Source organism: Rhea pennata, chromosome 4 (assembly GCF_028389875.1).
Source record: "Rhea pennata isolate bPtePen1 chromosome 4, bPtePen1.pri, whole genome shotgun sequence".
Classification (NCBI taxonomy): Eukaryota; Metazoa; Chordata; class Aves; order Rheiformes; family Rheidae; genus Rhea; species Rhea pennata.
Window position 1 is genome coordinate 77,635,920 of NC_084666.1, and position 26,800 is coordinate 77,662,719.

Here is a 26,800-nt window from a genome sequence, read left to right on the forward strand (position 1 = left end):
TAGGTAATTACCTGAAAAGGTAGGCCTGAAAAGTGATGAGGTGGCAGGAAACCGCGCTCTTGTCCAGTAAGGCAGGGAACAGTCCTTGGAGAGAGTGGTTTCTATTAGAAATAGTGTATGTGTTGTGGACTGAACCATGCCTTTCTCTTGAACTGTGACTGTTGGGGAGAGGCAGAGTATTGGGAAATGCTGCTGCTTCCATCTTTTATTCAAGGTACTTCTCAGCTCTTGACACCTAGGGCAACCTAGGGAAATGTCATGTCAGGCAGGGAGGGGTCTGAATGAGCTCAGAGGGAGGCAGGACTGGAGAAAGGGTCAGGACAAGGGATTGAACTTGGTATCTGTATCCAACCCCTGATCTAGGAGTTCAAGGTGACCCCAACTGACATTTCTAAGGTCACCCAACAAGGAGGCAGAGGTGAGAAGGACCAGCGGCTCCCAAGTCTTGGCTATTGCTGAAAGCCAGTTCTTCAAATACAGCAGGAAGGTATATGCAGCTGTAGGTCTTATCTGAGATTCTCAAACTGATTTTAACATTCACTTTCTTAAGGTTCCTAAAAAAGCACCAGAGTTCTTCCCAATGCTAATGTTTTTTCTGCAGCCCTGTGTTCCTTATTAAATCCGCAATGTTTGGTACAACAGGGTCTCGATGTGTCTGGGGAGTCCTGAAAGAGAGAATTCTTGATTCATTCATGTACAGAAAGTCTTTTGAGCTCTAGCAAGGAAAACATAAGAAAGTACCAAATTTTTTTTTTTTCTCAACATGTTATTCCAATTTTCAGGTATTTTCAGATATGTGAGATGTACTAGTTTTGCAAAGACACTGTGCTACAGCATGTTTACTTTGTAAGAACCAACTGTGGATAGGTTTCAACATCATGCAGGCTGAAGTGAGTGCCCCCTCTTCTTCACTGTTTGTTTAGATTTTGGAATGAACTTTCTCAAGAAAGATCCCCCATTGTCCTTAGACATGCAGAGCTGCAGGGGACATTTTCAGATGTCCTTTTTCCAACTCTGGTGGAGCAAAATTTTGGCCAGGTGAGTTTAGACGATCTTTTGTGGAGAGGTGAGCGCTGCTAGCTGTCAGGGGTGAAAAACTTTAGTGCTGCCAGGTCTTAGGGCAGAAACTGCCAGAAGGTAGTTAGGGTGCGGTGGAGTCTTAGTCTAAGACCACTGTAGGGTCTAAGGTAAAGGTTTTCTATCACTTAGGCCAGCCCCAATAGTTGCTACTTGAACTGCTTCTCATTCACACTCTCTGTTTAAGGATTGTGCTTAAGAGAAAATAGCATCCAAAAGGGAGGGTTCGAGTTCCAGGGCTGTAGAGATTCAGGGCCAGTGCCTTGTCTGTGTTCGAAGAGAAGGCTTAGAACTGGGCAGAATTTCTTTTCTTTGTGTCACCAGCCAAGGCTTTAGGGCTCTATATTGTTTGAACACTTCTGAGAGCCTTTTTGTGCTGGGAAGGCCTTGCAATCCCTGGCAAGCTGCTCTGGTTCTGGGTTCAGCATAACATGGCACATCAACCCGGCTGTATTCTGTGGTACTATGCTTGAGTGTGATGTTGCTGCGCAGTGTTCACTGTGGGGCTCTGGCACTAGGTCACATCATCTCAGACTTGGCACTGTACTGAAAAAACATGCCTCCTTCTCTGTCCTCTTCCTGGGAATGGGCTGAAAACTGCTGGGATGGGCTACCTGGTTGCCAGGTGGCACAGAGCATCTTAGATCACAAGCGTCTTAGATCTTGGTACCCCCAGCCTGGCTCAAGAGTCAGCAGTGATGGGGAGGCTGTTACCACGAGTGGCCCTGCACCACCTCAGCTGGAGTGTGGAGTCCTTAGGGGAGGAATCTCACTATTGTCATATTTAGCCTTGACTTTTGGTTTGGATGAGACATTGCAATGGGTGGTTCCTCCTGCAGCAGACTGAAAGCCTACTGCATCAGTACCCTGCTCTGTGGAGACTTCTGAAATCAAAATGTCATGGCCTTCTTAGGAGGTCTGTTTCACCAGGCAGCTCTGACTGACAGATCAACTGCAGAGAGGTATTCAGCTGCCCTGATCTAATCTCACAGTGTCTTGGGCTGAGAAACTGCCCAGACCTGAAGTCCCTTTGCTATTCGGAGGAGAGCGGAAGGACAGCTGAACACCAGGGAGTGTGCTACATGCTTGTTTCTCATGTTGGGTGCTTGTTGAAGTATGAATTTGTGGAAGCCAGTGCTTCTGTGGAAGCAGTGGCTGCAATTTTCCTCATGAATTTTGCAAATGCTGGCTCTGCTCCCGTGCTTGCATACTTCTCTCCCCCCTCCTACAGCTCCTGTAAGCCAAACATACAAGGACCCAATTAAACTCTGACTGCTGGATTTTGCTCTTGTGAATGCACAGTGAAGATGTATTTTTGGAAGTAAATGAAGTATGTGCAACAACCCCAAAGGTGTCAGAACTTCAGCTAGCTCATTAGTAGTCTACTTAATGACTTTTGGGGGCTGAATAATTAAAAAGCATTTGTCTCTGTTGGCAGGCACTGGCTGGGAAAGCAAAAGCTTTGAATGGAGAGGGAGTCATTTTGCAGCCATTTTCAACTCTCCAGAGATCACTAAGTTCCTGCACCAGTTTTTAGGCCAGTATTTTGGTGTACATAACTTGTGGCAACACTGGAATGTTTTGGATAGCAACTGTTCCTACGGTTTTCACTAGGGCAGGCTGAACTCAGAAACATCCTATTTTTAAACAAGATTTAGAAACTGGAGGAAAAAATGACACAGGCTTTGACTCCCTATATGGAAGATAATGAGATTCTGGCTGCAGCGCTAGTCTGTCAGATGACTTCAGGGGAAAATTCCATGTCTGGCAATGTTGCCAACTAGCTTAAAACCCGGTAATCGTCACCAAAATGTCCACTGTGGCCTTAATGTCTTGTGCATAGCTCTGCTTTGCAGCATTCCTCTGCAGTTATTTTCAGGTCCATCAGACTGCTGAGTGCTATTTTCTCTGCTTTGTTGCCTACCTCTCACTGCAAGGAGGAATGCAAAGAAAATGTGCTAGAGCTTTGCAGGACTGGTCCCTCCCTGGCAGACTGTTCCCCAGTAGTCTTGGGGGACTTTTTGTCTCCTCTTTTGATTTTGTTCGTTCTGAAGTCAGCTGGAGAAGCCATTTGTGCAGAAGGCTACCTTGGGTTGCCTTGGTGCTTTCTGCCCCTTTCTCCTTCCTGACCCTTTGATCTTCCTGATACTTCTTTTGTCCTGAAATCCTTTGAAATACTCCTGAGCTGACTCAAAGGATAGCCAGTCTGCCACCTGTTTTCCTAGTGGCGCTTTTACTGTCTTCAGGAACTTTGGCTTCTCTGCATCAAAGCTCAGTTCCAGATAGCTCTCCGTATCTTCAGGGACTGCCTCCTCAGCCCTATGATCTCTGTTCAGAGAGATGCTGTTCCTTCTTTTTTCTTGGGAAACTTCACCTCTCCTGCCTTTGCAAATTTCTCTGGCATCTTCACAACTTGTTGGCTTCACTTTCCCTCCCTGCCTGGCCTTTGTGCTTCATTGTAACACGGGGGCATGAAATTAAAAGATCTTCTGAAATGCTAAAGTAAGCAAGCAAGTACAGTTCCAGGCTCACTAGAACCTGGCAGCAGGACCAGAAGAGGTGGTGGTGGTGGAACCAAATGCGCTTCTTCAGGAGCGCCAAGAGCACGTCACAGCTTCGGTAATGAGCCTGCCTCACCTCTCCTTCTTGGTCAGGTGCTGCCCAGGAGGGCCTGCCGAACTGGTTTACTCTGTAGCCAGGCACACCCAGGCTGCCTGCCTGAGAGTGTCACAACTGTGGAGCAGGGAGCAGGGTGGAGCCCCAAAGCCTGAGCGAGCTGTTTGCCGTCTCTGGGGAAGAGCCCGTCTTCTGAGCACGCAGGGGGCCGTGGAGTGACAAGAGGGTAACCAAAGCCCCCAGCTTCTCCTTTAAGCATGCAGAAGGGTCGGATCCAGCCCTGTCCATTCATAGGAATTTTGCACCATACTTCTCTGTCATATGGTCACCATCAGTCTGGAGGTTTATCACCTCCGGGTCTCAGCACTGATCGCTGCCTCACCCCTTTGCATTGGAAGGGCGGTGAATACATACGTTACTTACCTCCATGCAAGGCAATATTTTCAGTGCTTTAATAATATCACTAATGAGACGTTGCCAGAGGCAGGAGAAGGGCAGCCTGGCTGTTGCAGGCATCCTCGATCTGCAGTGGGCTCTGTTCACTTTGTCGTGTAGGACTAGCAGGGGCATATTCCCATCAGCCCATGATACTGAGGGAGTGAGAATGGGGGCTGTCTTCTTTCTAGCACTTCTTGGGAAAAACAGAAGAAATTTGGGATTCACATCAAGGGGAGAGAAAGATACCCTGAGAGTTCTTGTCTGCCTTTAGTTTGAGGGTTAATAGCAGAGGAAAGGAGATTTACAACAGCTAGAGAAAGTACGACTGCTCTAGCCAGAGAAAAGATTTAGAGCTAATGAGCAATAATAACCCTGTCCTGGGTTAGAAACGAGCAAGCTCAGAGCCCAGCAGGGAGCCTTGCCGAACCATGGAACCCAGTTCCCTGGGATTTTAAGGACTCTGAGGCCTGGGTCCAACTTTCTAGTATGGACAAATGGAAGGAACTTTTTTGTTTATCTCTGGATGTGCAAATTTTCTATTCCTACAGCCAAAAACAGAACTTGATTCCAAAAAGTTTTTCCCTTTCCCACTCCTTCCTTAGATTTTAAATGCCATCCACTGGGATGCTCTGCTAATGCTGGAAGTCAAGGAAGCCTTGGACTCTAGCATAGTACACACAGGGCCATATTTTTTTCTGCATTCACCTACCTTTTCATTAAAAGCCTCCCTGAGAAGGGAATGCAAAGCCTAAACCCAGAGTTCAGTGTTTCAGTGGGGAAACGCTGAACGTTGCTGTGCCTTTTGCAGACAGCATTCTCTGAAAGTGTTTGGGCCTCTTCCACAGTAAATTCAAGCAGCATGTAAGGAGGGAGTTGCTTTTCCCAAGAAAACTGTGGAGTTTTCACTTTTTTCTTGCCTTAAGGCAGGATGGAGAGTCAAAGCAAATGTGAATCCAGGCTCAGGGGATTTTTTGGTTTGGGTCCCTCCAAATATTTCCTTGTGCGATTACCACACAAAGGATTTTTGGCTTTTTAAAACCTTATGGTTTTCCATCTTAACAAAGCCGTTGTTTGGCCCCGCCTGTTTTTTTTGAAAAGATTGGGTTTACGCAGCTTCACATCATCAGATGGGGAGCATTTTTGCTTCAAAAGTCAAATGAGCTGCTGCAAAATCACAACCAATTGAGCCGCCTTATGCTTCCTCCACGAAGAGACCTGAGCTGCCGTGAGTGTGCAGTTGAAGGAAGACACGATCAAATTCTTCCTGGGTTGTGACCTCTATTGGAGCTCGAAGCCAGCTCTCTAGAGACAGATAAGGCTGTGAATCCAGCACAGCCCCTGAGAGCTCAGGCTCAGACAGCTGTCTGAGTCCAAGCAAGTCGCTTGCGTTACAGAACTTCAGTTGCAGTGATTGGGCCATTCGTGGTCAGCTGAGGAAGGCGTTCTTAACCTACCCTTGAGTCCTCTTTAACAAAACTTTATGCCTCTCTGTTGGGATGTTTCCCATGAGCTTTCTGACTGGAGTTGTGTGTGTGTCTACTAAATTAATTTCAGAACAAGAGGGTTTAGCAGGGCTAAGCCACAAGGTTACGTTGCAGTTTTACCATGGCTGATTTGACTGGGAGCTGCTGGCTGGCTTCTGCTCAGTGTAATGTAGGTTTTTCTCCTCCTTTTCTCAGGGGACTCTGTGGGGAAGAACTGCTTGCTGTGGATGAGAAATGTGCATCCTACCTCACCTTGAGGTATCCTTGTACCTTGGCAGGGGAGGGAGTTTTCAGTAGCTCCTGGGTCTGGCAGCATCATGGAGCAGTGCAGTAATGTAGGATGGCAGTGGTAGGCCCCTGCTTTCCTTCCTCAGACCTGGGAGGGCAGGTGGTACATGCAGAAGAGGCCTCCCAGTATGGTTTCCTTCTGGCTGGAAGCTGAAGTCAAAGTCTCCCACCATTCCCATTCGTTGGTACTGGGGCACCTCCACCTACCTTTCATACTGAAGCCTGGGAAGAAGGCTTTTTTTTTTTTTTTTTTTTTGGCAAATACTGTGATATAGTGTCACTTCCCAGTAACACAGTGAAATAGAGAGATCTGCTCTCACTTCTTTAAAGCAGGAGCCAGTTGGGGTTTATAAATGAGAACATACTGCTGGGAAGGAACAGGCCGTTGTCTCTGCACGATGCTGGCATGAGAGGGAGACAGTCAGACTCCTTGGAGGTACGGTTTGTGTTGTGTGCAATATCGCTGGAGCTCGGCAAGGTGTTTGATAGCAGACAGGATCCTCAAAAAGAGGGCTGTGGTCTGTGTGCAAGAGAGTGTTGTATTAAGTGGAGTTTTAGGCTGCACGTATCAATGGCAAGTGAGCGCTCTCTTGTAGCTCATACAGTAAGCTTCTGGGATTTTGAACCTTGCCTGGGCTGAAATGACAACAGAAGTTTTCCCTGGAAAAAATGGGAATGTGGTCAAGGAAACAAAGCAAGGAAACTTTTTAGGGTGCGAGAAGCTGCAAGTGAGGGTGCATTGGCAGCATCATGTGTTGTGGCTTTCAGGACTGGGATCTGTGTGCAGATCTGTGTTTGCAGAGGCAAACACAACTGTCTGCTGGATTTGCGACGCGCTTCAGCTGGCCATGCAGCCTCCGTGTGCTCCCGTAGCACTCTGAGTGCTGCAGGACAAGCTGCCCCATGGGGCATTTTGAGGAGGCAACTGCCTGAAGCGAATCGAAGGCTCTTTTTGTCCGTGCCAGCTCAGCTAAGCGAGGTTTAAGAAAGGTAACGGGAAATGCCAGCCCATCATGGCATCTCCTGCAGAGACAGGGGATGGTTGCAGGACTGAGTGAAGGGCGTTCACAGAAGGCAGAAACATTCCTGAGAGTCGTTAGGTGTTTCCCAAGATGATCCCTGAGCACCAGGATATTCAGTGTAAGGGTTGAGTTGCTGCAGGTCCGCAGGAGCAAGGGTTGCATTTGCCTCCCTGATGAGGCAGATTCAGCTGCCCCTACTGCACGTTGGCCTGGCCGATTTTCTGCAGAAGACTACGCAAACATCGGTGGGATGTGTTGGAAAGGGAGATTGAGAGTCTAAGCAGGAGGTGGGGGGGGGAGGGGACATCCATGTTTCTTCTGCAGCCTGGTAGAGGTTGTGGCAACCTCAGTTTCTGTCCAGCCAGGAGAAGATTTGTCTTTGTCTACCTCAAAAATCAGTTCCCGTCACAGTAGCTTTTAAACGCTCCATTGCTTTTAGGCGTCTACGTGTTCAGTACCAAATTTTATCAAGAGAAGACAGAACTCTCTCTCTCTCTCTCTCTCTCTCTCTCTCTCTCTCTCTCTCTCTCTCTCTCTCTCTCTCTGCCTCCTCTCTAACTTGTCCGCTTCCAAAGGACAGGCAGAAGTGACCTTCGCTGCCTCGCTTGGCTTTTCATGGAAAGGTGGTAAAGCACATGTCATGCACGTCGATTTAAAAGTGTAAATAAGGGCTGACAAGAGGGGGGAATACAGAATCTAGGTCAGACAGAGGAAATTGAACCTGCCTTTGAAAGCAGATGATATTTCCAGCCTTCCAGTGATAAGGTGTTGGGTGGAGCTCTGTTAATAAGTCACATTATAGGCTTTAAATATTGGTTTCAAGTTACATTAGAAAGTCAGAGAGCTGCCGCTTTTTTGTTGCAAAACGAATGGACTTTGACTCTGGCATAAGCTATACAGTGCCTTGTCAAATGAAATGGTTGTGGCAGTTTCTTCTGCCCTCCAGGCTGATCTGCCAAAATCCTACGGTCACTCTGGGGGAGAGGTGCTCTGTCCTCAGCTGGTGCTGGTTAGAAACATTCTTGTCCTAGTGCTCAGGCAGTTCTTTTCTGGGAATTACTAGCCAGCATTACCAGGTTGCTCTAGACAAAGTGGGAGACCTATGACAGAGATGGGGAATTAGGTACCAAAAGGCCTTTGTGGGTCAAAAATCAACTACATATATAAAACAAAATCAGTGGGTAGACCACGTTCATGCTGCTTCATTTAGAGAACTTATTGCTGCCGTAGCTGCAAAGAGAGAACTTGTTCTTAAATTTTTGGCTGCTACTCAGGACCTGCACTGAGCTCTGTAATTCAAGCTTGGTCATTCTTCGTCCCTCACTCTCTTATAGCAAGTTTCTCAACTCCAGCCGGGCCATGCTCTGCCAATAATATCCTTTTGGCTGCATCTTCAGGTACTGTGGTCTGCACAGGCACAACTGATAGTTATTAGAAGATTACTCAGAATAAAACACCTGGTCCTTTTGCAAGACCTGTTCATCTTGGGTTCAGAAGGAGTAAAAGACGAACTGTGAGAGCCACTAACCTCAGCAGATCTGGCTCAGATCTTGCACAGGGAACAAATCTCTTATGTAAGCAAATAAAGTTTCACAAAGTCACGTCTCAGAGCAGAGCTTTGATTTTAGATTGCTTTAAGTTTAAACTGGCAGAAAAGCAATTTAAGATTGGGGAAGAGGGAGGGAAGGGGAAGCCAGGGAACAAAGGTAAAATTGCTTCCAAAGATTCACATAGCTTTGAATTACAGCCAACAGGGTGAAATTCATATTGGCATTGTGGAAAATAGCATCGTTGACTTGCATTGGGAGGGTCAGAGTTTGTATTTCTGCCTGAGTCTATTGGAAAGAAGCCGGCACCCAGTACTTCTAATTTGAATTACACGTCAGCATGAGATCAGATCCTCTAATAAGGATGCAGGAACCAGAAAAATAGTTGATCAGCAAAATGATTTGGCGTAGGTGAATTTCTGTCTGTCCTTAGATTTACCACTCAAAAGTATGTTTTACTCTTTACCTGAGATTATCACCAGAGGTGCAAACACACTCCCTTATGTAGATACCCTCCCTCAGCACATGCGTCAGCTGAGCTTTGACATGCGTGTTGGCTTCCTGCTCCATAACCCCAGATGGGTTATGGCATCTCCTCCTTTGCCTGATGCTGGTGTGTGAACACTGGCCTTTTGTGCTGTGAACCTTTCTCATGCCACTTTTTTCCCCCCTGTTTTCATACCGTTGATGCTGAAGTTGTTCTGCAGCTCCTCAGGAGAGGAATAATATTTTCCATGTAGGCCACCATGCCAGGAGTACATGCTTATATGCCGGCTCACTGCATCCATCTCTTTTGGGAGTGCTCCAGGCTGGCTGAGTGGAATATGCTGAGGAAGCAGTTCAGGAAAATTAGGGTCAGCATCAGAGAACGGTGCCCATGAAACAACATCTTTGCATCTTAACTGAGGCAGGGAGGGTTGCCTGGCAGTTTGGGCATCCATGCTGAGAGAGCTACTTGGCTGGCCAAGTCTGCAGTCTGAGGGACCAAGTGTGGTCAAACAGTGGAGCTCTTTCTTTGACTGTGATGTGGGGCTTGTGGCACCAAGTTGGAGAGAGCTCTGCAAACCACAATGGAAAAAAATAGAAACTGTCCCCAAATCTATTGAATAGGGAAATGCCATCCCAACTATTCAGAAAAGAAAAAAAGACCGAGAGAAGAAATTGGAAGTGCTTTCAAAGCACCACAATGCTGGATAAAACCAGCTCAGAAAGGTCCCAGAGATCTAATTATAGTCTGCAATCAATGCTGCTCTTATCCATGCTGCTAATGAACATGAGTTTACTGCTCCAAGGCTTCTTGCAGCAGAAATTGCAGCATGAAAATAACTAGCCACCTGCCTGATTAGGGTTTGCTTTGCCTTCTCCTGGTTTCCCAGCCTTTGGTACGTGCCTCTCGAGAGATGTGGGAGCTATGACTAAGACTGTTCAGGATGAGGACACCAGGCCAAAGTGCCAGGGAGGCTCTGGTGTGTGAGTGTGTGGTTTCATCACTGGCAAATAGGGAGCCCATGCTGGCGTGGACCTGCAGGCAACGAGGAACAGGCCTCCACAGAAGTGCAAAATGCCAACTTTGGGGATGTGGAAGAACCCCCAAATCCCCAGAAATCTACTGCACAGTGGAAGACCTCCTTTCAGGTGCTAGGTTATCTGACAGCTACCTCATGGAGAGAGAAAGAAATGAGAGCTCTCCTTCATGGAATGAGCCACAGAGAACAGGAGCCAGTATCTCTGCTAGTGGATAGCTGCTAAAGCGTATAAAAAAGATTTTGCTGGCGTGAGCCGTGCTGTAATTCCAGACAGTTACTTCTCCTATACGTGTTTAACAAAAAACAGATCCTCTCTCTATGAGGTTCGGAGGACACCTGCCAAGCGGAAGCGGAGGCTGCTGTCAGGGAGAAGTTGCCTTCGCACAAGGATGGAGCAGGCCAGAGGCAATTCTCCAGCATCTGTTCTTTCTAGTGTTTGTTTTTTTCTGAACAAAGCAAAGCCTGTTTTGGCCTTGGGGGACTTGCAACCTTTCACTAAATAGTGTGGAAAATCAGGCATCGGCTGCAGTGAAAATATAATTACCAGAGATATCAGAGGGTCTTTGGGCTCAGAGGAGGGACTGCTGTTCTAGAAGGGCTGGAAGGGTCTGACTCAGGAATCAGCCTTGAACTGACTCCAGGTTGGTTGAGCACATGCCTTTCAGAAAGCATCCTAGAAACATATGGTCTCAATTTTCACATGGCTGGTGACGTTTCTTCCCTGCACCACCTAGAGCGAGCTCTCTGGATGATTATTCATCCCCACAATTAAAAAATTGCATCAGTCTGAATTGGTCTGGCTCCATGGGGCTCTGGTTGCAGCTTGGTCTGTTCTAGTGCAGAGCTGCTCTGTCCCAGATGGCTGATCCCTGGAGATCACTCTCTCTGGTCAGTGAAAAAGTCTGAGCTCTGGCGAAATCTCTCCAGGACTCAGATTTGCCTATCTTTTTGTCTTGAGGGCTATGCTGCAACTGGGACCTTTCCTTATTCACTACTTGCCCCTTCTTGTTGGCAGCACCTTGGAAAATTCCTCATTGCTGATTCAGGTTCGGATGGGCTTGAAGCTCCTAGTCATTCCCTGTGGCCCATTGATGTGAGATGCTATAAATGGCATCTACTCTTTTTCCATTAGGAACCTGTCCAAACTTCTTTGTATCATTAAGGAAACAAAGGCAATCCGCTGCAGGGATTTGCAAAGAGAGAAGAAAACCAAGCATGAACACAAGTAGCAGACTTGAAAAGCAAAAATGAAAATACAGCTCAAAGCTAGCTTATGACCTCCTGTGTATTTCAGGAGAAAAGAGCCTTTTCTTGGCCCTGGTCTTTTCTTCTCTTTGGCTGCAGCTAAAGCTGGGTGGAGCATTATTTAGAGTGAGTTACACAGAACTGGCTTACAAGTCTCCCTGCTTGCAGCTTGTCCTGCAAGTGTATTTTCTTAAGCAGGCAGACTGAGCATCAGAAATGCAAATTCCCTGTGGGATGGAGTTTCAGGGTCCTGCCAGATTCCTCCCCGCCCAGGATTTTAGCAGATCTCTTATTTTGTTAACCTAAGCTGAGGTGAGGCCCCAGAATATGAGCACTCTTCTCTTGCTTGCTGTTCCTGCTCATGACAGAAGAAGATGCCTGTCATCACTGCGGGGCTTCGCTGCAAGGAGCCGGCTAATGGCAAGAAAAGTCAAACAAACAAGTGCATGTGCTGCGCTAGAACTGGTCTTCATGTTCCCACTCAGCAGAGGGCTCCAGCATGTTGCTTGTGGCCATTCTTGCACTGCTGGGACTATTGGGCCATTGAGGTGGAGAAAACTCAGTGATCAGCGGATCAGTCAGACCTGTAGCCCATTCCTAGCTCCGTGAGAAGCGTGGCTTAAGTTGGCAGCTTCCTTGTGGATGCTCAAAGGACATGCATAAGCAACATCCAGAAATTTAAACACTGCTTTAATGCTAAACATGAGCTTGGCTGTTTTAAGACTAAGAGAACTTGAGAGCCCACACTGGCTGGGCTTGGCACAATGTGCAGACATGCTGGCACTCTCTCATCCCGGACATTCATCTGGGAGGCAGGATTTTCCCAGGCTAACATACTGCAGTTGCAGTTTTGAAGGACTTAACCCTTCAAGCACACAGCAGGCAAAAAGAGTGAGGAGTCACAAATCATTTCAGATGCCTACTTGTGTTACCCAGTACAAGGAGCTTGTCCCACCCACTCGTCCCAGTGTAAGCCTGCGTTTTCCACCCCATGAAAGGGGCTGAGGTGTCATGGCCCTGCCAGTTCCTCAGGACATAAGTTCCCCTGTGTCTCTTTAGTACGATTGCAGCCCATCCTACAGCCTTACATGCAGTATTTAGCTTCCTTGAGATGACTTGGAGTCATTACTTGGGAGAGGAATTATTTGCTTCTTTGGGAATTTATTAGTGCAGCTAGAATTTGGCCACCTCTAGCCTAGCACCCAGAAATTTGCCTAGCAGTTTGTCCTTACAGGAAGGGCTGTTTTGCTCGTTGTGGCTGGTGCTGCCTGCAGGAACAGGGGGACCACATGAGAATTAGCACTTGCGCTGAAAGGACTCCACTCAGTTCAACACGCTTTCTGACACACGCCCCATGAGACAGCTACGCAGCAGCAAGATGAGTTGCAACAAGCACTCAGAAATAACACCTGGTCCAGCAGACACCCACAGAGGAACAATCCAGCCTGTGGGTGAAGAAAGGGATGGCTTTACTGACCAGTGTGGAGCCGACCTGCGGAACAGCACAAGGCCTGCCTCAGAAGCTATGCATGGTATGAAGCACACAGATCTGAGTGTAATCCTCACCCTGCTCTCTGCCTGTCCGTGTGTCTGCCCCTCGCTTCTGAGAGGTAGACCAAAGCGTGCCAGAAGAAGGTAGTCAACACAAGCTCTTGGTCGGTCCCCTTGCCCAGACCACAGCTGCATCTGACAATATTACCATGGCCAAGGCAAGGCCCTCAGAGGTCTCCTTTCCTTGCTAGCACATATTGCTCTGATTTCTGAGGGCTGCAACTCTGCGTCCTCCCCAACTTCTCCAGAGTCATTCTGAGTCACCAGCTGAAGAAGCTGTCTGCAACAGCCGCCTCATATGGTGCCTAGCCCGAAAGATAGTGTGGGTGCTGTGTCAGAGTAAGGCCTTGCTTACTGAGAAATAGCAGCTCATTAGAACCATTTTTCCTTTCCTTAGAGAGAAAACCAGATCTTTTGCGGCAATGTGGGAATCTTGGTTCTGATGGTCTTAGGCAGCCTGAGTCTGTTACGAGTTTCAGCAGGATGTCAGGTCGTAAGTGCAATGCCAAGGCGTGTTGGGATGAGTGGTTAAACATTAAATCCAGGTTGATGCAGAAAATTAATGGCAAAAGCTCTGTGTGCTAAGCTGTTGATAAATATTCATTTTTTCAATTTTAGGATAAAATAGAGTATCTATTAGCACAAAAAGCACTCAGGAGACACCTCACCAAAAGAAAAGCCTCATTTCCTTTCACTAATACTAGCTTTATGCTGATAACACTGTGGATTATACAATTTAATCACCAATTTTTTTTAAAAAAGGAAAAAAGGCCAAAATGGTGGTATTAACGCCCAGTAAGTCCTACCCTGCTGTCTTTATGGCTCACTGTTCACCAGCACCAGGCTGTTACTGCAGGACATTTAGACGCACTGAAAGATTTGTGTGTAGATTCATTAGCTGTCTAAGACATCTTTGTTGACTACCAACGTAAAAGTTAGCGTGTGGCTGTTAAAATTGCCTGTTGGCTATAAAGCATTTGAGTAGTTATTGTTCTGGTTTCTGAAGTGAAGTTTTTCTTCTGCAGAAGATGCCATGTGGGGGTGGAAGATTTGATGGATTTATTTATTTTTAGTTGGCCTGCTATTGTGAGTTGATCTGTTTGGAGACAGCGTCTTGAGAAAGTAGTGTTGAGCTGTGACCCTCCTCAGCCTAAGAGGAGATTTGTTCCAACTTTCTCTGACATCTCCTACCCCAGTGACTGAGTGTGCTGTTGTGCGAGGGGTAGAAGGTGCTGCTCATGGTTGCTATCACCAGATTATCTACAGCTGCGCTGACCTTGGCTTGCAAACACCTTCAAGGACACGTTCAGCTGAGCTCATGGATGAAGACACTTTCTAAGGGTCACCTAGATACCAATAAATCACAACAAGTAGGGAAACACAGGAGAAGCAGCACCTGCCAGGTGTCCAGGGGAACATCGTGTGAAGGGGAACAGTCGTAAAACTCTGAATGAGGCCGGAGAGGGCTATTCTATTTCTTCTTTTAAAACTGCCTGTCTCCATAGTGCTGGGGTGTCACCACACAAACACTGAGGAATTACACTCCTGCTAATAATGCTCCAGTTGTGTTCTGCCAGGGACCATAAAGATGGAAGGCAGCCACAGGAGATCATAAACTTCCTACTCTTACACAGGAGATTGTGAACTTTCCTACTCCCTACATACTACTCCTTAGTAGGGTATGTACTACATACACGCCAGCATCTCTACTGGATAGCGAATGCTTGGAGGGAAACTGGGGCCAACAAGCAGGGAGCTGTGAACGCTGTCCTTGAGTGTCTAGGGTGTTTTGGCCAGCATGTGGCAGCTACTCATATCCTGCTTTGGCCCCTGTAAAACACAGAGCTCTGGTTTGCTCAGGTTGATCCCAACGGATATTTCCTCTGAGAGAGGGCAGTAAGATCCACCCAAAATTGCTCATGCATTGGCAGATATTTGCAGATATCTGGAGAGATGCTCCCTTCATAAATGCTGTCCCAGCAAACATGCAGAGTATACCACCAGTGTTGCTGACTGGTCTTTTTTTGGCATGTAGCTCACTGCCTAGACATCATGGATTCCAGCGAGTTCAATTTGACAGAACAGTTTGGGTTGCAATTTTTGCAGAATGTCTTGGTGAAAGGGTTGTGACACTGGCTGAGGAAGAAAAGTGCCATCAGTTCCCATCAGACAGGGCCGTGCCCAGTTGCACTGCAACGAAAGCCCTGAAAATGCAACGTGAGAAGAACGAGTGAGCTCTCTCTGAAAGTGTAAAGCTGTAACTCATCTCTGCTGCCCGTCCTGGGCTAAAACCTGCTTGTGCAGGATAGTGCTGCTGCTCGTTGGGGGGCCACAGATCATTGGAAGGTTGTTTGTAAGTCATCTTAGATGTCTACCTCTTGACAGCAGTGTTTTCTGTACTGGTATTAGGAATGGGGCTCTACTGATACCTTGAGAGATCATGAGTGCCTTGCTGTATGTGAATAGCAGCTGTTTCCTTGACCCAACTACACTTTGTCTAGGATTTTCCATCTCTGATTTTTTTTTTTTTTTTTTTTTTTTTGCCCTGTGACCACCTGCCTTGTTTCCTCACAGCCCTGTGTCCTGAAGTGAGAACAAAAAGGGCGCTTTGACAAGACTGCAAGCTCTCTTGATTGCTGAAGAGTGTATCACTTTCTTGGGAGAGCAGTGCAGCCCTGGGACAGGGCACAGAGATATGGTAGCATCTCCATCCTTGGGCTTATCAGCACCTGTATGAGCAAGGCCTTGAGCGACCAGAACTATCTGCAGAGGTGGTCCTGCTTTGAGCAGAGACATCCAGAAATTCTCTCTCTTCCTACCTGAATCTGTTTAGGGTTTGTTAAACATAAAAACATCACTGTGGTCTCAAGACCCCACACAACAAATAGATGGAAACTACCAAAGCATCTGGGGAAACATCTTTACAGCTTCAACCTATTCTTATGCTCGTTCGAGCATACCTCTCATGGGGTATGAAGTTTGAGTCTTCCCTCCTCCCTCACTTGCCTTATTGATAAAGGATTAAATCACAGCAGCAGTGCAGAGAGAGGGCCTGTGACTAACGTGTTGGCTGAAGGGGCTTGCCTGCAACCCTGTCTTGGGAGCCAAAGTACTTAACCACTCCTTGGTGACTGCTCTGACTTATCTGCACCGAAGGAACATGCCAGCTGCACTTATTTTCCAACAAAGACGCCCTTATTTTTTAAAAAAGAAAACCTTGGGAAAGCATCAACAGCAAGTCTTTAAACGCTGCTAACTGTCTGGCACATTACCCCTCCGGTCGGGGGAGGCTGGAGACAGGCTGGGCAGTTTTTCCTGCTGCTACGTGGCAGGACCTTGCTGGGCCAGAGCACTTGGAAGCTCACCTCCATCAAAAAGAGACAAACAGCATCAATATGTTTTATGGAAATGGTTCAGAGCCAGCCAAACTCCCTAGTAGGAGCAAGTGTGCAGAAATAACAGGATTATTCAGGAGCTTTGTGACCCAGCCCCATGCTGCTGGCTTTATGGCAAAGCTCTGTACTGTTCCCGGGGAACAGGGTGCTGTCGGCTCTCTTGGTTTGCCCATATTTTTGCTCATCATCTGCTCTGGTTCAGGCTCATGGGGCTCAGCTGTTCCTCTGATCATGGCTTAGTCTGGTGCTCAGTTACCAAGAGTCCCATTGTCAGATTAAGCAAGTCCATGAGCCAAGCGCGTGCTGAAATTTGACCTTGAGGACATTTTTCAGCACGAGCAGTCTCAAAGAGCAAACTGATTCAGCCTGTCACCAGCCCTGCAACCTGGACCAGGCTGGGAGTGACTGTGACAGCCCATCTCTCCCTGCAAGGACCCTCTCAGCAAGGATGAGTAGCAGAGTCATGCTCTTCCAGGGTGCATGGACCTCCTTTTGACAAGCCTCTCTAACAGTTTTGGGCTTGTTCTCCCAGGACGTACACGCAGAGAGCCCATGTCCTGCTGGTTTAACTGCATCCAGGACACGCAATCCAGTGTGGCCTGGGCGCAGCTGCCACTGCAGCAGCGGTTCAGCAGAGCTGCTCCCTGTTACCACAGTGTCCCCGAGGCAGAGGAGACGCACGCTTGGCAAGGGCAGTGAGATACAGGCCAGGGGAGCACCGGCTGAGGTTGCATTGCTCGAGCGCACAGATGGTCATCTGTGGACCCAGAAGCATCCTAAAAAACCTTCCTATCATGTTCAACAGCAAGCGCACAATTGCACCAGGCACTAAGGTAACCCCACCGTCTGTGTCCTCCAGCAACAAGCAGCAGGGTGGTAGGAGATAAACCCAAGAACTCCCTTGCCCCCCCTAATGTTTGCGAGCCTCCTCAGCAACCTGCAGCCCCCAGATGTCAGCAGGCTTGCGCTGGACTTCCTCATGTCTAGAGCAGAAACTGTCACGTGGGTTTTTTCGGCCACGAAAGCGTTACAGGAAATAGCTGACTGTGGTTAGCTTGCTTGTGAGTTTGGGTCACTGCTCGAATGTGAAAGCAGCACTGGCCAAACCATCCAAATTAGCTGGGGACGTGCTGGGAGTGGTGGTGGTAGGGAAAGAATGGCATTTTAAAATACATATACATATTTCCCCTCCCATCCCGCTCCTAGAAAAGTGTTAGGATAAAGGGATTTCCTTCCATTCTCAGGCCTTTAAGGAGAGACATATAGTGTATTTAATTGAAAGAACAACAGTAAAAGGTCTGAATCATTTTTGATGGTGCTTAACAACGATCAGCTGAATGTGGAGGTTGGTTACACAGAATTTGGTAAGGAAAATGAATGGCAGGTAGTTTCCAAGAAAGCTGAGTCCTTTGCCTCAAGCTCCTTCTCATGGCAAATTTGCTGTCGGGCAGGGGATTACCAACAGGATTTTGCCTCAGTTGTGTCACTCCTGCCCACCTGCATGCGAGAAGCCATGCTCTCACCCGTGTCCCTCGTTTCCCCAGCCTCAGCGCAGCAGCCAGCCTGGGCTGCTTCCTTTCCCAGGACCCGAGTGCTCCCACTGCAGAGCAGCTCCGAGCTGCCTTTAGGCACAGCTGCTGCTGGGAGAACCACACTGCAGTGACATTGCCAGAAGGGCCTCCGTGCACAAGACAGGCACTTCGTGCTCCTCCAAGCCAAGGGGGAAGAAGCATTAGGATTCAGCAAGAAACTGTATGTGGTAGCAGGGAAAGGTTTTACCCTGGGACTTACATCCGATTTCCTAGCTGCGTGCCTCTTTCATACTCCTTTTTTGTAGTGGGGAACAGATTTACAGCTTCATCAGACAACTTGCATCTCACTTTAGCAACATGCTTTCTTTTTTGATGCAAAGACTCCAAGAAGAAACCTGAGAAACACCCTGCACAGCTGGCTCATAATGAAAGTGAGAAACTCAGAAATAGCTACAATCAGTTTTATTTCTGTGCAGGGCAAAGGCTGTCTTGGCCCCTGCCAGGCTGCATAGCGAGAAGTCTCCAAGACCTTATCTTTATTATCAAAATCAGGTGAAGTTCATGAACTAGCCCTGTTAATCATTTACACCAGAGTTGTTCCCCTTTTACAGTGGGCCTGAGTCACAGCCAGTGCTTCTATTGCAATGACAACAAGGACAAATAGCCTGAGTGGGAAGAAGTGTGAAGAGGGTCTGATTTGTCACTTCATTTTGGTATCAGAAGAGAGCCTGACCCTTCACATACCAGTACCTAGGCCAAGAAAAAGAGCCCAGTGACCAACCCTCCCCCCCAAGAAAAAAAGAGAAAAAAGAAAAAAAAACCCCACACTTGTGTTTGATTTCCCACCCCCCACACACACACTTCCTTCTAAAGGAAGAAAAAAGTGATTGTGTGACAGACTGACTCAAGATAAATGCCGAAAAAAACCTGAAAAAGCTGTTCCCAACAGTGCAAACAGGGCACTGTATAGCACAGTTCAGGAACCTTCAGAGTCTATCTAGGAACAGAGGCAGGAGCAGCCTCAGGTCTCTGCTACTGTTTGCCTGAACCAATGTATTTCTGAAAAAAAGCAAGTTGCACTTTCAAATACAAGTGTCCACCAACAGCTGGGAAAGAAATCCTGTCCATTAGTTAGCAAAACAGACCACTTCCATAAGAAGAATGGACATCTGCACTACCAGGGCTGCAGCCACTATCAAGACAGTGGGACTTCTGCTGCTGCTCCAGAGGGTCTGGAAACAACTAGAAGCATTCATACAGGCAGGAGACTAAATGAATAGGCAGCTCTTTCCCATTTTGGGCAGCAGAATCTGCTGGGAATGTGTGCTGCTGCCTGCCAAAGGCTGTTTGCAGGAAGCAGGTCCTGTTTCCAAACCACCTTCTCAGCCCTGGGGTATTTAGCTAAGAACACAGTGAGGTACACGGCCAATGTTTTGTTCCATCTTTATTTTAACAATCAGATAAAAACAGAACCACAGTTTTTAAAAAGAGAGTCATTACATTGCAATTATAAAGTGCATTTTTCACTGGTGTTGTGTACAAAAATATCTTTTTAAAACAACCATGCAGAAAATCCCACAAGGCACTTCCAGGCATAGAGTGAGGAGAGCAACCCCTCGCTTCTACATTCACATTAGCAATGGAGAAGGGGAGAAGGGGAAAGGCCACAAGTAGTAATTTTAAACCACTATTGGTCATACAGTCAGTTCCAAGCCCATCTTTTACATATGGTATTGCTCTTCTAGCTTATCTTCCATACTCTTCCCTCAGCACACCACTTCCATGGCCTGAAAACACACAGGCCCTAAGAGGAGATACCACCATCCACAGCACCTTGGACATACATGCCTTCCTTCAGGCCACCACCAGCCTTCCCCAGGCGTGAGCACATGCTAGGAGAACACAGCTCTTTCTACTGTTAGTGTTTTAGAGCATTAACATAACACACTAAATCCTAGATCAGTATCACTCGTATTTGCTTTAAGTCTAAAAAACAGCTTCAAGCCAAGCTAGGCAGTGGTCCCTCAAGAGAGACCATATTAGAGGATGTAGGTCAACAGGACCGATGCAGGAAGCTGAACAGAGATATCAAGCCTGATGAGCGCTGGGCTAGCAAGTAAGTTTGCTGCCTAGAACTTGTGATCAAGCACAGGGATAAGATACACTGATGTTGGGTTTTAGGAGAGAGGGAGGAAAAAGAAAAGCAGCAGTTGAAGGTTAGCTAATATTCCTTCAGGCTCTTCTTATCCTTTCAGTATCTAACGAGCTCAGTACATCTTCTAAGTTAAGGCAAAACAGTTTAGAACTATTTTATACAGTAGTCTCCAGAATTAAAAGCCAAGTTTAAAAAAGTTAAGTAGCCTAGTACTTTGCTTTTCTCCAGCCCCTTAAACAGAGGCTATTATAAGCAGCCCCCTTCCAAAATATATATATAGAGAGAGAACTTATGTACTAGAAGAAAAATATATTCTCTTGACCTGTTTCTACAAGTTATTCACTACTCTCACTTTGAGCATGGGGAATAAGTTACTCTGCTCAGCTAGTATCCAAGAGGCTTGGAAATCAACAGGCAAACCATTACTGGAATTGCATATACAACCACTTTCTCAGCCAAGGGACTTCCACTACAGCAGGCTCCATGGCCTTCTCTTAGCAGGACACAGCAGAGAGCAGCCGTGGGCTTTGTTCATATTAAACTGCCACGACGCCTGGGCATCGCTCTCCACACAGGCCCAACCTCTGCAGGCAGAGCACGACCCTGCCTTCCAGCCTGCAGGAGAGAACAGCATTTGCAGGACCTAGCAAGGCCAACAGCTGACTTTGTATATGCATCAAGGGGAAAAGCATCATCTGTCACTTATGATTTAAAAAACAGAGGGTCCTGAAGAAAATAATCAATGCTGTCAACCCACAGCTGCTATGAGCACCACACAGCTATAGCTCAGCTCTATTTTTAGGTAATACCACCAAGGTTATGATGAAAGCTTTTCAAGATCAGCTGATAAAACAATTGGTGACTATACATACACACATTCTCCTCCAGGGGCACGTATGTCTCCTAATATGGCAGGCCACAAGGTCACACTTCCCATCATCACAGTTGCATTTTCATTTCCAAAACCCCCTCTTCCACCCACAAGAGAGGGCCCCACACTACAAGTAAGGATGCAAGAAGAGGACTCAATCCCCCACAAGCCAACCAGTTTATAAGTTATTATTTCCTGACACATACACCTCAGCTCTGCAGGAGCAGCACAAAGCTGAAGTACAGCACACTAAAGAAATACTAGAAAATACTTGGGGAAAAAAAAAAAAAAAACAAACACACTAACACTAGCAATCCACACACAAACCAACCACCACTACATAGCTTAGACAGACAATACAAGCACTGTGGCAAGTGTTTCTCTGGAGACTAGCAGCTTTATACAAGAGGAAGGACTAGCAGCAGTGAATGGACCAGCATCTCCTGTTCCTTTAATCTTCTGGAGAGCCAGTGGTCTGACTTAAGATGGGGAAGGTAGCCTACTATGACAGAGATGCTTCCCTGACCGTAAGTCAGCCTCCAGCAGAGCACTAGGCTCATCTCATTTTGCTGGGAGGCTCCTGCAGGACTACGTGAAGCATCGCTTCTTGTCTTTTGACGCACCTCACGTTCAGACCAGCTCCCAGGCCTGCAGACAGGCCAGCAACAGTTAGTCAATCAGGACTTTGTCCCCAGATTAATAGTAAGGCCCTAGCTTCTCATAGCCCGAGTAGCTTGGCCACTCAGGAAACAGGCCATAGGAGCACCGGGGACTCCCAAACTGGTCAAAGGCACTTCCAAAGTCAGGGCCACCTGAAGGGCGAAATGCTTCCTGAGCAGACTTCAGTTCAGACCGAATGATCCTGTAATTTGTGCCCTTGTTGCTGTCCCAGTACACTTTCCCGTTGCACTCAAAGGAGATGGCAAACTCAACTCTTTCATGGGATTGAATTCCCTCCGGCAAGCTGATGTCAAAGGAAAACGTGTCCCTGTCTGACCCTTCGTACACATCCTTGACATACTGGCACGGGTAGTCTGCAAAGCTTTTCCAGGTGTCAAACGTCATCCTGATCCTCACAGTCTTTTCAAAAGCAAGATTCTTCACCTTCACTGTGCCCACAACAGACCGCTCCTTGAGTGTACAATTTTCAAGGCACACACAGTCTGCCTGAAGACGGTTTCTGAAGTCCAAGTAGTCGACAGAGGGCTGAACAAAATCCAAGACGAAGCTGTCGCTCTCCACTGTTGTTAGCCCCACGATGTTGTCTATCAACTCAGTGATATTGAAAGGAATGTCTAGGGGATCATCAAACTCCGAGAACACCTTTACCATTGTCAGAGCAAAGCCCCTGCTATCTGCAAATGACACCTTCTTCTTCACCTTGTTTTCTGTAAAGGAGTTCGGTGCCTCTTCTGGCCCACCCAGCACGGCCTTGCTGTTCAGCTGGATGCAGGGTCGCAGAGGCTTGATTGGCTTTGGAGCAATTTTGCAGGAACGCTTCTCTCTTCGCAGGGGTGAAGGGCACAGGTACAGCTGCATTGCTACATCCACAGCCATCGCTTGTTTGTGAGGAAAGTAGTCTAATACTCTGAAAGATGAGCAGAAGGGTCAGTTAGAGCTGTAAGCGCATTTCATTAATCTCACTTGTCAGATCATTGCTACCTCACTCCCTTCCCCCCCCCCCACCCAAGAAAGTTTCCTTCATCCCCACAAGTCCCTAAAGCTTCATTAAAAGCAGGTACTTATATGGTATGATTGACAGACACATTCAGAAGTGTGCTGTAGCAGAAGAGGCTGAAACAGAGCTTACTGCATCCTTCAGAGGCAAGATCACCTCCAGCTGCAGCTGGGCCAGAGCCATCGTTTGAAGACATGCTGACACTGCCTTGCCAGCCAGGCTAGCAGTAGCAGCCTCTGGAGCTTTTTTTTGACCCAAAGCAAAAGCCATGGCTGGGTCAGGTTTTCTGGGTCAGGCTTTATGGTCATCAGCAGGACAGGGATCAAACTCCAGTGTTACCTAATGCAGTATTTCTGCTGTAGCTTCCTCCCCGCAACAGAGAATCTCCCCATGTTACAGGACGATTTTGTAGGAACAGGAACTCATTTCATCACAAGTCAGCGTATGCAATTGACCTCACCTTTTGCCAAACCCTGAGCAGCAGGCATTTTCAGAAGCTAAAAAAAAAAAAAAAATCCCTACCCACTGGGTTGAACTATAGGTCAGCTTAGAGAGTCCAGCAAGTTTAACTCCAGTGCAGAGCTCACTCCTCAAACCTCTGTAGCACTTGTGCCAAGCCTCTGGGAGACAGTGGTACAGCCACAAGACTCAGCCAAGGACACCCACTTGCCTACTCAAGTTTGATAGAGCTTTTGAAATTTAAGTACATCTGCAGAAGGTCCAGGCTACGTGGTCTTCCACTGTGGCCTCTTTCTATAGCATCTGGCCCATAATCCCAGGTATGCAGTAGTCCCCTCTCTGGGCACTTACTGTAGGGCAACTTCCACTTGGCATCCTGCTGGCTGTAGCCTGGAGTTGCATCTACAGGCAAACAGCTCCTAGAATATCATATTTGTCATTCCTTCCCTTAATACATTGAGGCTAGACTGGATGCTCTTGGCAGAATCGACTCAGCCCAGCTCAGGATAAGCTGCAGGACACAAGTTTATTGCATCCCTCTCCACAATCAGCTGGGTTACAGCTGACCCTCAACTCAGAATACTCCCTTAATAAGAATTCCCTGCATGGCTGCAGGTCATGCTCCAAACCTACTCCCACCATGTTGACCGCTGCAAGCCAGGAGCAGTAGTAGCGGCTGCTGACCATGTGCTACACCAATGCACAGGCTGCCAAGAATACGCACAGCCAGCTCCAGTACAGGACTGCAGTCGCTGTGCCAAGAAAAAGCAGCAGGACTACACTCCTCCAATTCAGTGCTTTAGCTCCCCACCCTGCAACACCAACAGAGCAGCTCTGAGGGGTCTTTCACAGCATCCATTCAGCAACAGTGTCTGCTTATTTGGAGGACGCATGCCAGGGCCTGCTCTCCAGCACACCCACCACCTAGCTTCTTCCAAATTTCCTCCCTGAGCCGCCTTTGAGCTCAAGGGCAGCTGTATCAGACAGCCAACAGATCCACCTGTCTGCTAACACCATTCTGCTCGGCTCTACCTGGCTTTGCCAGGTTTGTTCATGCATGCTTTATAAAAGGTCACTACCTCCTTTAAAATAAGGCAGCCTCCAATGCTCCTCTGACCTAGGAGAATTTCCTTTCCCTTAGGTGCACCTTTTCCCAGTAGAAGTTCTGCAACCAAATTCCCATAGCTGCAAAGTACTCAACTTTTCTTAATAAGCCTCAGATACCACTGATTAAATGGAAGAGGCACATCAGGCTGGATATTGCATGCATTACTTGGACCTTTTGCAAGCCAAGAACTGCAGTAGAGCTTTCCCTGTCTATTATTAAATTGGGCAGCCTGCTCCACAAACTGACTGCAGTTTTCAGCTTGTTTTATGCTCCAGATCTCACTTTCTGCCCTCAATTTGAGGCTCAGCTGACTCCCCAACTCACTATCGCACAGAGGAAGGTCTCCCTTTCAGAGCTCCAATTAGCACTCAAACTCCAGCTACTTTGAAGGCAGGAGCAGAGAAGCAAGTTCTCAGAGCTCACGTGGGAAAGCAAGTTCAGGAAGCAAGGCAGGGAGAGGGAGGCAGCCCTGTGCAGTTATGGAGACTGCTTTCTTCTTCCTCCTCTAAAAAGGAAGAGGAGAGACTAGACTCCACTGTTTTTACCCACAAACCTCTTCTGGCAGTGTCACCCTCTCCAGAAAAGGGCATTCCTGTGCACTCTTCCTTCTGTTCTCGAGAAGGAGCTCAGAGCAAGGGAGTTCTTTGCATCCAGCTATCCAGAGCCTCAAATTACCTGAATGCCTCTCCCAGCACCATTTTTATATAGGCTTCCTCTGCTACTCCTCTTGCAGGCAGCTTGACCTGCGGTAGCTCTTAAGCTAGTTGCAATAAGGTTTTAGATTCTTCATGCTGCCATTTCACTTTGGCTTTCAGCCCTTCATCACTTCTGATGAAGAGGCCAAGCACTTATACAGTCCAGCCCAGTCCTTACAAGCAAGTATCCAGAGTCCAGGTAGCACATGCTAATCCTGCTACAGCCAGTCTCTTCCACCCTCACTTTTACAAGTGAAGCACAAGGGCCAGCTGTGCACCTGCAATCAGCAAGCAAAGCCAGAAGCAGCCAGGCTCCCCCTCTCTTGGAGGGAGCAGAGGCAGAGCCTGGCATTAGCCACAGATCCTCCACCAGTGCCTTTCCTCATGAAAAGGGAGAGAAAAGAAGCCCAGCAAACTCATCACTGCCCCAGGGCTACTCCTCACAGCAGCTGTGGTCCACCAGGCCCAAAGAGCCAAGCCTGGGGGGCTCACTCAGAAACCAGAGGGGGACAGTGCAGAAGGCAAACCCGAGGCCAGGGCATACCCCACATGGTCTCCCCAGCTGAGACCTGCCAGTATCATCACTGCAGTGACAATACCAGGGCAGAAGGAGAAAGGGAGCCGGGACCGGACCTGCCGCCCGGGCACCTCAGGGGAGCAGGATGGACACTCGGGAAACCCAGAGGGCTGCAGGGCGGCCCGGCCCGGGGGCACCCAGCCGTACCTGGTGCAATGCATGAGCCCAGTCCTCGCCGCCACCGGCCCCGCTCGCCGCCGCTCGCACCTCCACGGGCCCCGGCGCTTTATGAGCGCCCGGCCGCGCCGCGCCGCCCTGGCCGCGCCGCCGACGCGCGCCGCAGCCAATGAGCGCGCTCCGAACGCGGCGGGCGCGCCAATGGGCGGGCGGGGCGGGGCGGCGGCGGCGGGGCACCCGCACCCCTGCCGCTGCCCCTGCGGGCTGCCGGCGTGGGGCAACTGCGGCCGCTTAGGGGAGGAGAGGGCAAAAAAGTGGGGGGGAATAGAGAGCATGCACTTATTTGGGGCACCTGCGGCACCTCCGGGTGCTGATGAGAGCCTGCCCCGGCCTGGCTGGGCTTTCCCTGCCTATGGGCTCATCTAGGCCCCTTAGTACCCCCAAACAGTGGGACCAGACACTTTGAGGCTTGCAACCCCCTCCCAAAATCTGAGGGACCCTCCCAGAGCTGGAAGCAACCTGCCATTCCATCCACCTCTATCCGAGCAATATTAGCTTCTATCTGGCCAGGAGGTATGAGCTCTGGCTTGGGAGGGATGCTTGCTTGGAAGCACGGAGAAGCTCGGAAGGACGGGGGGGGGGGGTGGTTCATGGAAGTTGCAGATAGGTAGATAAGACAGGCTACTTTTTTCTTTCTTTCTTTCTTTTTTCTTTCTTTTTTTTTTCCTGTGACAGGAAAGCCCTTTTTTGGGCACTGATCTTGGTTGGGCTGGCCCAGGATGTTTCAGCGTGCTCGGGCTCACTCGCACGTCCGCATCTTGTGACTGCAGCGCCAGGCAGCTGGCCTGGGCGGACGCTGGGTGGGTGGGGAAGCTGCCCCAACGTGGAAACCTCGAGGGGGTGCTTCGACACCCTCTTTCCTGGCAATCTTTGTCGGATGGAGTGGAAAAAATGACTTCCTCGCGGAGATGACTTTTGTTAGGAAGAAAACACCTGCGGGACCCAACTGGCGCAGAGGCCAATGCGAAGGGAATCTCTGTCCCGGCACACGCGCAGAGCTGGGAAGACATTTCTGACACTCCCACAGAAGGGTCCATTGGGTGAACTGATGCTCTGGCCCGGACCCCTGCTTGCTTTGCAGGGTGCCAGGCAGGTTAGGGGGTCTCCACGGCTGCCCTCCTGCCGTGGGTCATCCTCTCTGCTCCCCGAGACTGCTGCCAAGTCCGCGCTGAGTCCCGCGTCTCCAGCAATCTCCTGCGATGTGCATGGCATCTGCCTCTCTTTTGCCACGTCTGGCCTCTAACTGCACGGCTGTGAGCAGTGCTCCTCCTCCCCTCCCCTTACAGAGCGTAAAAGCAGGGCTGAAGTGCCGACATTTGCTTTCAATTAACTTGTGGGAGCACACATGTGGCTATTGTA

General features: G+C 48.4%; 2 protein-coding genes across 3 annotated transcripts in view; one reads left to right on the forward strand and one right to left on the reverse strand.

Moving 5' to 3' along the window:
• Positions 1 to 26,800, forward strand: part of ERI1 (exoribonuclease 1) — a 69,466-nt gene that overhangs the window by 22,527 nt on the left and 20,139 nt on the right. The gene's annotated exons all lie outside the window — the stretch shown is intronic.
• Positions 19,151 to 25,472, reverse strand: PPP1R3B (protein phosphatase 1 regulatory subunit 3B). Its single transcript, XM_062574400.1, has 2 exons — positions 25,412 to 25,472; positions 19,151 to 22,335 (listed from the first exon to the last, which is right to left on the reverse strand). Exons 1-2 carry the CDS (start codon positions 25,423 to 25,425, stop codon positions 21,444 to 21,446), a joined length of 906 nt encoding a protein of 301 aa, XP_062430384.1. The 5' UTR covers positions 25,426 to 25,472; the 3' UTR covers positions 19,151 to 21,443.